The sequence below is a fragment of the Aspergillus nomiae genome (genome assembly GCF_001204775.2).
Source record: "Aspergillus nomiae NRRL 13137 chromosome Unknown contig00630, whole genome shotgun sequence".
Taxonomy (NCBI): Eukaryota; Fungi; Ascomycota; class Eurotiomycetes; order Eurotiales; family Aspergillaceae; genus Aspergillus; species Aspergillus nomiae.
Genome location: NW_015378685.1, coordinates 1 through 12056, shown reverse-complemented (window position 1 = coordinate 12056; position 12056 = coordinate 1). Strand labels below are relative to the sequence as shown.

The 12056-nt window shown below is 46.8% G+C and overlaps 4 protein-coding genes across 4 annotated transcripts; 2 read left to right on the top strand and 2 right to left on the bottom strand.

Annotated features, from left to right (window-relative positions):
- Positions 1–1260: 1260 nt before the first annotated feature.
- Positions 1261–3204, top strand: ANOM_011035 (uncharacterized protein; the record flags this gene model as incomplete). Its single annotated transcript, XM_015556291.1, has 4 exons — positions 1261–1346; positions 2095–2680; positions 2746–2982; positions 3040–3204. The coding sequence occupies 4 exons, from the start codon at positions 1261–1263 to the stop codon at positions 3202–3204; spliced, it is 1074 nt and encodes a 357-aa protein (XP_015401261.1).
- Positions 3205–4414: 1210 nt separating this feature from the next.
- On the bottom strand, positions 4415–5253 carry ANOM_011034 (peptidase A4 family protein; the record flags this gene model as incomplete). The annotated part of the gene is made up of 2 exons (XM_015556290.1): positions 4415–4552; positions 4618–5253. The coding sequence occupies 2 exons, from the start codon at positions 5251–5253 to the stop codon at positions 4415–4417; spliced, it is 774 nt and encodes a 257-aa protein (XP_015401260.1).
- A 335-nt stretch (positions 5254–5588) lies between these two features.
- ANOM_011033 (bacteriodes thetaiotaomicron symbiotic chitinase) lies at positions 5589–9560 on the bottom strand (the record flags this gene model as incomplete). The annotated part of the gene is made up of 11 exons (XM_015556289.1): positions 5589–5793; positions 5846–5965; positions 6018–7751; positions 7834–8131; positions 8202–8345; positions 8412–8516; positions 8600–8891; positions 8957–9071; positions 9132–9200; positions 9249–9306; positions 9356–9560. The coding sequence occupies 11 exons, from the start codon at positions 9558–9560 to the stop codon at positions 5589–5591; spliced, it is 3345 nt and encodes a 1114-aa protein (XP_015401259.1).
- Positions 9561–10727: 1167 nt separating this feature from the next.
- On the top strand, positions 10728–12056 carry ANOM_011032 (uncharacterized protein; the record flags this gene model as incomplete). Its single annotated transcript, XM_015556288.1, has 4 exons — positions 10728–11000; positions 11085–11304; positions 11584–11898; positions 11960–12056. Coding segments are annotated over 4 exons (905 nt in total), but the record flags the coding sequence as incomplete, so codon positions are not given.

The window sequence follows — 12056 nt, the reverse complement described above, 5'->3', positions numbered from 1 at the left end:
GTATCCGAGAGGGTGCGGGAAAGAAAAGGGGATGGGGAGTAGAAAGGAGGAGGGCGAGAGAAAAAGGTGGTGGCCCAGAAAGGGAGCGTAGAAGAGAGATAACAATAGGGTAGAACCTCCTGCGAATATAGAGGGGTGACCGACGGACTATGGCGGCGGTCGGGGGAGTTGCGGATGATGCATGATACAACAACGACAGTCCTAGCTATAGAACTTCTGACAACCCGAAAATGTATCCTGAACTGTCTTTCAAATCCAGAATAAAATTCAAGAGGAATAAAAGAATCGAAAACAGAAACGAAAGGAAACGATCGGATTACGAATGGCGACGAGGGAGGGAAAAAAGAGGAAAGAAAGAAAAAAAGAAGTATAGAGGTGAACGAGGGGTGAGAACAGGAGGTCAAAAAGAGGAGATGCAAGAAAGAGGCTGAAGGTTGGCAGCCTGAGGTTCTCAGGATATCCTCCTTTGGGCAATCAGTTTATTATTAGCATCGCATCCATAGCTTATCCAGTACTAGTATGTAAGTCAAGTACGTAGGAGTAAATAAATGACTGCCTAGAGACAAGCTGGCAGTGTCCGAAGATCCATCATCCGGCGTAATTCTATTTTCCTTTGAGTTGCGTTGATTTTTCTTTTCTTTTCTGTTGTAATTCGGATTGGTCCTGCGCAGGCCCTCTTGGCCTCGGCTTTTATCATTTGCCTGGTCGAATAAACACATGTTCTTTTGATAATATTATTATTTTAATAAAATAAAATAAAACTCATACTAATATTACCGAGTACCATCCCACCAACTAACTACTGATGTACCGTCTCTACAGGGTACAGCCACAGCTCCCGAGGTCCACTTCCACGACTACGTACATATACACCTATCCCATGGTTGGAGTCTACACGAGAGACATCGTGACTCGAAAAAAGATAAATACGAAAACATTAGGGGAGACAAATACGAGACTCTGCCTAGATCGGGGACGTGAACAAAATGCTTCTAGTAGAACACTTAATCATGCTTTGTAAGGTATACACTGGGAGCATACTGTATACGATTCACCATCGCACTTTCCTTGAAGATTCAACACCTGTAATTTCCATATCAGTGACTTGCAACAATTTATTCCTTACCTGAGCCCATCGGCATCAATAAATAGAAGGGGTCCCTTATAGTTTACCATATCCAACTACACCATCCTCTCATCAGTAATTGACAAGGCTGCTCTCATGAACGGAACATCCTATCCACGGCATCATCAGACATCATGATTCGATATAAACCCACCCGGATAACGCTTGGGGAAAGCGACGTCCATGACTGTCTGGAAAGATTGCTCTTGCGGCATACCAGGTTTGTTGAACAACAAGAGGAAGATACAGATCAGAGCGACAGTGAGAACAACATGAGTACATCTACAGACTCAAATGGCTTTTCTCCATATGCATACTCTGATGGGTCCAGCTGTGATCAAGATTTGCATTCACTGTTCAGCGACAGGCCATTGCATCAAAATTGGCAAAGAAATCGCCGTTTCTTTTCTGTGTCTCCATCCACTGAGGCGCATAGCATATCTCCATCTGAAGGATCACAAGGGGATCGTATGACCTATAAAAGCCGATCCTCGTCACTAACTAGTGCAGCTGTGGAGAGACCAGACCCACTAAGCTCAATCGCAGATTATCAATCCTTTGCTAACACTGGCTATCTTGGGTTAGGGTCATTGTTAGAAGACATTCACTGGCAATCTCCTGTCAAGCCATTAGTGGCGTGCTGTGCCGAACCACTCTATCATTCACTGAAAGCACACTCTCTGTTCTCGGCCTTATCAAGAGAGTCTCTATCGCAATGGGAAAACTCCATCAACACAACATGGGAAAGGGTGAAGCAGTTCTTTGTGGCCTCTGGGAATCACACTTCTTCAGAACACTCCCTGTGTTGTTACTCACAGGAAACAAATCTCTCTGATGTGACCCTTTCTGCAGTTTTCTCAGCACGCAGTCTTCTGGTCGATAATAGCTCTGACCTAGGAGAGAGGAACACAACTGGTACTTAAGAGCACCTCTCCTCCTGACGTGCGTGACTGGAACGCGCTAATCAGGTTCTTGATAGACAACACAGGACATGCCCCAACATTGTCTGAATCAAGAAGTGCAGACGCCGACTTCGAGCTTAGATTGAAAACGATAGCGCCCAGACAATTCGAGAGTTCAGCTCAGTCTCCTAGTTGCCTTACCACCATATGTTTAGATGAGAACGCTAATTTGCATACAAGCCCAATGACAGAGCCTACAAGGAAGACCCTCAAGACAACGGAAGGCAGTAAGATCGACACGTCTACTCCATCGCATGGCGAACAAGGTGGACTTATAGCCCACCATAACAAGGGCTCTGGTACCGAGTCCCAAATTTCTGAAGCTGAGCTACCGCATAAAGCTTGCGATACGGCATCTTTAGACATAACTTCAAATGAGAGGATCGGGGCAAGAAATGGTATAAGAAGCTCAACACCTCTTCCGGAAATTATTAGCAGAAACAAAGAAGGCAATGAATATGATATGGATAAGGAAAGCAATTGGCCCGCCAGCAGCATCGAACGTGATCAGCATGACGCGTCATACACACACAGTCGCAAAGGCATACCCGACAATGGTTCCGCATTTGAACCTCCACTGCTCGCCACACAGGTATGTGCAATCGATAGAGAGAATTCCCACAGAGACTGATAATCGCTTCGTTTCTTTGGTTTCAGATCGAGGACGGCGTGGCAGAACCTAACGCTTTGATGTTTACTCAAGAAGAGATGGACCGAATTGGCGCTATGTTATACCGCGAAGCTGATGCAGCGCTGCAAGGTCTTGTTAACAGTCAATGCGAAAGGGCGCCTGCTATAGATCCAGACTCGATGGTGTCTACGAGTTCAAAGGAGCATGGAGGAAAAGACAATGTGGTGGATCCACATGGCGGTCGCTTGGAACCCGCCGGTAACGTAAGTCGTCTTTCATAGCCCTTTGGGCTCTCGTTCTCTCATTGACTGGTCGCATAGGGACGAGAGCCAAACCAGCATGTCATGGGAGCATCTGTGCAATTTCAGAATCGAGTCAACCAGATGATGGCTGAGCTCTATCATCAAGTCGAAGACAAGGCTGAGGACTTTGGACTGGCTTCGCTTAGGCGGAAACCATTGGGTGAATGGTATAAAGGCATCTAGATTTGAGTGGGACTCGCAAGCTTCTGGAATGGGTCGGATGAAATTCACAGCACCCATAATAAGCCGGGTGTCTTACAAGTTCCAGGCTACTTCTTCCAATAATAGATCAACCGCAACATATGTTTCACATTAAGCGGGTGGTCTGGATCTGGCTGATAACGGATGGGGTGAAGGATCAGTATCTAGGCCCTTGCAGAGACCAATACAGAAATTTGGAAAATTGAGTTGCATCTTCCCCCATCCCATCGTACAGTGCTATGCTGGGTGGATATCCGGATCAGGCAATGGAGTAAAAAAAGTGTGGTTACTAATTGTGGATCAAATCTTGGTTAAAATGCACACCGCCACCTTAATTAGTGAGCTTCTCCTACCGCCCACCAAAGAGAACATTCGGACAAAGCCGGAATACTAACCACTATGGACCTCAACAGTAATTCAGGTAATAGGGCACAGGCCCATTACTAGTATACCTGAAGCGTTTTGTTGCATGTCCTAATAATATCTTTCTTACAATATTTACTTTTCTAGAGAAGCTATACGGAGGTGTGTTCCAAAAGTAACTAACTAATTATAGTTACGCCGTACTGGGTTAGTAATATTGGCCTAGGTGGAGGTGAGACAATACGGGGAGGCCTCAGGCCAGCAGATCAAGGACCACAGGGCCAAGACAGGCGGAGCGGCGAAGCGCACTATTTTCCAACGTCAAGAATATATAACGAATCCTTAGAATGTCTCTCATCATAAATCAATTATATATAAACTACAGAAACTGTTTAATGATTCAAAATAGTATTATCAGGATTTTACGGTAAGCTCCGATATAAAGCCTACATAGAAATAGCGTATAGCTCTACCGATATACCTATTTTAATTTACTTTCATCCTGCTCTATAAGTACATGTCGACCTAGATGCTAGTCGCGCTGGCTATGGGGCTATGATATACTAGGTGTGACAGCACATCTATATAGATCACCGCTGTTACAGGCAGCTAAGTTATCTCTATATCAGACCATCTCACCCTAGAATCTGTGACACATATCATAGAAAGCATGCTGATGTATTGGTGGGCATTTGCTACGAGTGTAAGCGAATAGGACCAACACATCCCTCCTTTGTATATCACTTATATTTTCTGCAATTTCGGGGAGCATACTCGAAAACGAGGCAAAGTTGCAAGTTAATAAGGAGCCCGATTGATTGTTTGACAATCAGACCCCAAAGCGCGTAATAACCATGTCGTCCTGCACAACCTTGACACCAGCCACAACCACATTATTTTTGACCAATTCATAAACCGTGGCATTTTCCAATCCATGCCCAACACCACCAGCATAAGCAGCGCAATTCTCAAAATGAACCGGATCGAACGACACAAGCGGCGCGGGCGCCCGTCCGAATCAAAGTTCTCTACCACCCACTCCGCATCCCACCCAACCACTGTCGCCGAGCTATCTGGCGCATAGACTGTCTCTGACACTGTCTCCCCGGTGCTCTGATTTTGGATCAGACACACTCCCTCATCCGGCGCAGTTACATTGACAGAAGCCACAATTACATCCCCTGGATTCACGGTGAAATCCGCATAGTATCGGGCAAAACCTGGATACCATTCGTACCACGCATCAATGAGTGGGTTTCCCTCTATGACGTACAGGTCAAAGCCGGTCTGTAGGATTGCATTCGTGGAGGTGACGCCGTCAATGCCGACCCAAGCAGAAGCAGCCTGGTAGGTAGTGCTGTCGCTTGGGCTTGGAGTTGGAGTTGGGACAGTTATAGTTGCCGAGACGTAGGTGTATGCTGCGCTTGGGGCTGGGTTGTGGAGTACCGCGCCGGCCCAGTTCAAGCTGTATGTTCTCCGTCTTTCGGGCTCCAAGGTGTTTAGAAGCTTGAGACGAGAGGGGGAGACTAGCTCCACTTCATGGAGAGGTTTTGAGCGACGTTGGGACCGAAGATGGTTGATTTTGGGGGCGAGTTCATCGAGGGATAGCGCACCTAGCACTATCCTTAGGTGTAGGAAAGCTAGAAAGAGCAAAGGATAGGGGATCATTTTTGAAAGCTTTGGCTGCAGGTGGGAGAAGAAGGGGATTCAAAGAGAAGTGGCTACCTACCCAGGACTTTATACTAGTCACTGCTATCAGAACTAACGGCTTAAGAGCTACTGAACTAACCAAAAGTAATTAGTAGTATAAACTATAGTTATACGCTAGACCTCATACAAATATCCACTGATGTATTTTGTCCAGCCATTTTACACGAGATATACAGCGAATACGCACATAGCGCAGTGACACGTAGACTAGGAGGTCTGGCTCCACTGTGCTTCTAGATATGTTAATGCTGCAGTCCTATTTATACAATGAGTTTAGTAATAACACCAAGCCTTCAGCCCTCCAATGTCAGTGTTTGGGCGGTCGAGGATGAAGCCGTCATGACATCAGAGTCATTCCCTGGATATGGCACCAGAACGCCATTTGTATTATGGCATTTACTGACATAGTCGGCATGCACCTCGCATCCATTTGATAAATATGCACGGCCGCACTTTGTGCAGCCTCCGCCAGTCTTTTGATAAATATGATCGTAGGTACTACAGAGAAGTCAGTCAGGCTAATATAGACAGTGAAACGAGATGAACTCACGCAGCCAATTCAGCCCCGGTCATTTGGCAATTTTTGCCTTCAACGAAGACACCACAACCGTAACCAGCATTCTTACCGTCCGTATAACAGGCCCCAGAGTCCATGCCTTTTTTCGTGTTGCTGCTCACAATCTCAGTATCTCCCGTTTAACGGATTGAAGTGAAGGACCTACCCGTATACTGTGTTGTCTTTCAGGAAGCTCTTGGCCATATCGCAGAAGGCGTGAATCTTGGGAAAGGTTTTACACATACGGGAGCCTCCGCATTCGAAGCCTGTTTCAGATGGTGTAGGTGTTGTAGAGGTCGTCTTCGTTGAAGAGGTTGTAGTTTCGGCCGTGCTCGTAGTGCTGGTAGTGGTTGTGGCGGTGGCAAACGCTGAGTCGAAGAAGCTGCTCAATTGCTCATCAAGATAGCTTGCGAGCGATGGATCATCACTCATGGCGTAATCAATATTGGAAATAGTGCCTTCATTCAAACCATTCTTGTCGATAGTGCTGGTCACCGTCGTCGGTCTAGCCGCGCAAGCCGTGATTGTTTCACAGCGGCTAGTCACTGTAGTGGTTGAATAGGTCGAGACAGGTGTAACCAGCAGACTGGTTATGTATGCTGTACAGCTATCTGCCTCTTGGTGCTCGCAATCGGAGTCTTCAGTCTTGCAGCCCTTTCCCGTGCAGACACCATTACTGCAGCCGGGACCGGAACATGTTACAACGCGACACTGGGGGCCTTTGCAGGTAAAGTCGGTGTGGGAGCATTGGCTACCTATACAGCCCCAAGAGAGGCAGGAAGGCCCAAAACACCGGCCTGAGCTTCTTCCACCGCCGCCATGGTTGTCGTCGTCGTCATCATTGTTGTCGTCGTTGTCGTTGTCGCTTTTGCCACCCTTACCATCGCAATCCTTACCAATGCAACCGTGGTCCTGGCATTTATCACCATTACAGTGCCCACTATCACAGTCAGGGCCCGCACAGGCCGTGGGAATACATTCATCTCCAACACAAATCCGGTTCTTGCAGTCCTTGCCAGTACAGCCTCTCTCAATACAGAGCCCACGATCAGTGCACTTTCCATTCAAACAACCAGGGCCTGAGCATTTGCTGACCGAAGGAGCATCGGGATCCTCTGGGTCAACGAAGCTGGATGTGCTCCCCACGCCACAGTCAGTTAGACAGGGTCCATTGCAAAAGCTGTAACATTTATGGCCGCAATTGGCGGTGCAAGTTGGACCAGGAGGATGACCTTGAGTAAAAGTAACTGTAGGATACTGGGTCCCATCAGTAGTCCACGGCCATGGAGGAATACTAACTGTGCGAGTTGCAAGGGGTGAGTGAGTGACGCCTGTCTCGTTCAGCGGGTTTGGATGATTGGTCACTACAACCGGTGGAATCTCAAAACTTGGAATAAGGAGCCCCCTGCTGACAGTGACAATATCACTAATGTTCCAGTTATAGTAGTTGACAGTGTTTGTGGTAATAGGCGGTAGTGGAATAGTCGTCGGCATTATATACCGCGTAACTGTCGAAGTGACAGTCGCGATACCGTCAACAGTGACTGTTTTGGTGGTCCGCCATGCCACCTCCAAGGAGGTTGGATAACCGGCTCCAAAGTCAATAGTTGTCGGGGTGCTCATAACAGACTTAGGGAAAATGATGCTGACAGGGGCAATGGCAGTCACGGTGGGTGAATCACCGAAAATCTCCTGCCCCGCGTACAGAAGACCAGTTCCATCACTGCCTCCCTCAGCACTCGCCCCGTCCATACTAGTATCATCTGCCGTCATCCCGTTGGGGTTTTTCATAGAGCCAGGGCCACCAAGGTCGAGAGCCCAACTGAAGAGCCCACCCAGGCATTTACCATTGGCAAAGTCAGCCTTCTGTTTGAGCGTATGACCGTTATCAAAGGAAACCCTAGATACCATGGCAGTCAGTCATCAGGGTGCCAATAGGAATGGAATATCAGGGGATGAATGAAAGTTCTGAGTGCACATACCACTGATCTCCACTCCAGGTCATCCAATTGACAGCTGCAGCCTCATCATAGTGGACATCAACTGAATAGTCACTGATAATTCGATTGATCTCATAGTCTGATAGAAAGCCACTGGTTCCAGTGCATTCGCCAGCAACCGCGCCTCCGGTGCTATGGTTCTCGGTGTAGAAGTCACAACCAGGAGTGTTGCAGGTGGAATCGGCCAGTTTGAAGGAGCGCCCATAAAACCCCAAACCGAGCAGAACCTTGCTGGGTTCAACCCCATTGCGCCACAGAAGATCAAGGCCAGCGGATATTTCTGTCGGGTCTTAATTCCATTGCCACTTGGAAGGGAGGAGATGGGACTCAACATTGCATTATGAACATACCGGTCAGGTTTGTGTGGGGGTTAACAACAGAGCTCGTCCATTTACTGGTGCGGCCGTCCCAGGTTCCGTGGATATCATAGGACATGAAGTTGAAATGATCGATATATTTGGCCATATCGGCGATGTTGAAGCCCTTCAGGTACCCTGTCCCATAGTCAGTACCAGTCTTAACTGAAACATCCATGAATTCATAAATTGACTCCAACTGACAGTACGAAGATGGTAATGTAACTGTGAGACCAAATTTGGTTCCCACTGCGTTTCTGAGCTCAGAAAGGAATTTCACCAAGTTTGCAGTGTCCCTTGGAGCGCCACCTGCTTGTAATTAGCATCTGATTGGGACGTGCTACTAGGGCATGCGTATTGTTATACACGCTCAGCGCAAGAAGATAGCATACCACGATCCTCAGCAGCAGGGTACTCCCAGTCAATATCAATCCCATCAAAGCCATACTCAGTCATCATGGAGATAGCCGAGTCAATAAACGCCTTTCGTGTACCAGGAAACCGCACCATATCAGAGAAGACTTTGCCTCCAACGTCCCAGCCTCCTACCGAGATATACGTCTTTAGTGAAGGCTTCTTCTTCTTTAATGCGGTGAACTTGGACCAGTGTGTCTTGTCATTGGCATTAGTAGTGGTGATTGTAAAATCGGACGGATCAATTCCTGCGAATGAGTAATACAAATGCTGACACACATTATTAGCACTGCTACTGCTCTATACAGATACTCACTGAGCCAGAGGCAACGCACAGTCCAGGGGTTAACATTGATATTCTCCGGCAGCACGACGTCGCACGGCCGATCAGGGTTCCATCCCTCATAGTAGCCAATGTACATCGCTTCACTTGATGTTCCTGAGCAAGACCTGATATATGGTGTCATTAGCGGCTAACCGGACGTAGTTATTACAAGTCTAGGGACATACGGCCGATTGACTGGATCGCACCCACTCTGACATCCTTTTCCACAGAACTCGTCTGTGGTGCCACAGAATCTACCTATACTTAGCAAGCGATCATAGAACGTAGCCCACTATGCATACCCATATTCAGAACAGCACACATTCAATGGACACTCTGTGCCAGGAACTTTTGCGTATTCTAGATATTGGTTAATCACTGGCGTAAGCCCTGTCATAAAAGTACTTACTACCGCACTCAGCTATCGCATCGCATGTTGAGATACAGACATCCTTGCTACAAAAGCTAGGACCAAAGCCACAGAATCCTTCCTTTGAGCAGCATCCTGTTTCACATTTCTCGGTCTCAGAGCAGGTTCCCATTCCGGCTTCGGCAGAGGGAACCATGCATGAGCCGCTGAACAGCAACCATGCTGTTATTGTCGGATATTTCATGACTATGGAACGTTTAATGAAACCCAAGTACAACAGATGGTGAATATGACCGGTTTGGGCTTTGCTCAGGGTTCTTATACATTTGTTATCTATTGTCAGGGACCACCGTCGTACATTAGTCAGATCCTGCTCGCTAACTCTAAGTCTGCAAATCTACGTCCCTGCTATATCTCCTGCCTAACTACATAATCAAATTAGCTGTAAAGGGGGCGACAAAGAAAAAGCCAAACAATACTATGCTTCAATTGTATACCCCCACATGGTCCTGTGGTCTCAGACAATTCCGTTGGACCAAGCGTGTGGGCCGATGTTGCATATTTTAGTGCACGAACTAGATCTACACCGACGCAGACACCAAGAAATCAACACCACCTGGGCCTTGCATTACTGTAATGCTTGACGAAATTAGTTAGAGCCAATTTTATGAGGTTACATAGTGTTTAGACTCACGGTCTCGCCCCAGGACAGCTAGCCTATGTTGGAGAGGTATAGTATTCAGACAAGGATCTCACTTCAAGACGCTCGGGAAGTTTACACAGCCATTGAACCGTTATTCCGGCTTTCATCCTTTAGCTTGTCACTCAGGAGAGCACATAGATTGTTTCCCCTGGAAATGACTTAGCTCCGTTCCGAGATGAGACATATTTTTGTTTAGGGATATGCAATAGCGCCGTGGAGTAAGGTGGCCGAAGAGGACTATTGGATATGAGATGGTGCCATAGCATTTGCAAGAAGATTATTCTCTGCGCACAATATCCAAATGGATAGATTATTCCGTAGTAGTGGTTTAATATGGCCCCCGATAGGCTCCAATGTATGGCTAGCCTCGCATTTGACCATGTCAATTACAGTCCAAGGATGCATCGCTTCTTAGAGATGTCCCGTTGGGACATGGGCTTGGGAAAGAATCGAATGCTACCTACACCCATGTCCACCCAGCGTGGGTCAGAACTAATACGAGCCATTTATTTGGCACTGAGTGCGATACAAGACGTGTTTGGTCATGTAATGGGTGTAAGAATAGATATCGCATCGAGACCATCCACGAAGGCAGTCAATCTATCAACACTGTTTAAGTAATTCAATCTGTCTCTATTTCATCTCTACTTTTGATATCGCTCTTTTCACCACTGGCCATCTCTTCATTCACTCTCTTTTATCCTCATAATGAAGGCCCACATTCATTTTCAGTCTTTCTTTAACTGGACAGTGGGAATCCAACTATTCCTGTGGACACTCCTTTTGCCTTATACAACTGCCTTTCCTTTTGAAATCCCCCCTGACCTTGCAGAATATGCCCTGAAAGCCAATGATTCCGGCATCCCGCACAGGCATCTCTCTAAGAGGGCCTTGGACTACCCCGGAGTAACATTCTCTTCAACATGTGACGACGCTCAACAAAGATATATCAAGGAGGAACTTGATGAAATCAAGCTTGTGGTAAGTGAATATTTTTGCTCAATGGGTTCCTCGTGGACACAGTCATAGAAACTTTGTAAGCGGTGCAGCTAACAGTCCGGATAGTTGGTCCAGGCACAGCAACAACTCAGGATAATACGAAACGTCATTAGGGAGAAAGAGCAGCCTCAAGATTGGGGAACTCGTTATTCTGAAAATAGGAGACTTTTAAACACGTTCCAAAAGTTTATAGGGTGGATCAAATTCAATCCTGCTACGACAGCACGGACCGAACAACAATTGAGTTCATGGACGACGATAGCGCAACGGATGACGCTGTTATCCTGTTAGTATCAATCCATTCTTATCTCCAATAATCCGACGTGAATATAATGACTTAATAGTGTTGGGGAAGGGAATAGATACACTAATTGATCATGTCTGATAGCAATTTACAAAAGAATCCACCAAGCCTTAACGGAGTCAACACTCACAGTCACGATTCACTGCAGCGACCACTTCTTGGTTTACCAGCCCGAGGAAAGTGACCAAACAAAGCGTGGGTTTTACTTAGCATGTTGACCTTGAATACGGGTGATAATAGCTAAAATCAAATAATCCACAGGTGTGTATAAGGACACGCGGCCCGAGGGTGAGGCATCCACGGGATTGCGAGTATCGGCTACTGCGAAACTATGCCATGAAAATGAAGGTGTCCACGGATGGACTCTCAAGAACGATGTCACATTAAAGGACGAGATAACTATCTGTCCAAGTACATTCAAAAGAACTAATACAGCGAACAAGCTTTCTCAATACGCTAATGAGATGTCCGCTCTGAATGGCAAGACCTTGGATGACATGAAATTTACAGCTGCTGCCGGTACACTTCTTCATGAACTCACTCATTGTGAACATATCCTCGGGGGGGATAAGACAGGTATGCCCTATCATTGGAGCTAGTCTTTCAATTTTGAGAGCTGACAGCATATGGTCTTCAGGTGATCAGGTCGCAACTCTGCAGGGAAAAACCAGGGCGGCGTACCAGGCATACAACATTGCAGCACTTGCGTGGACCCGCCCGGAGCTTGCTGTCAG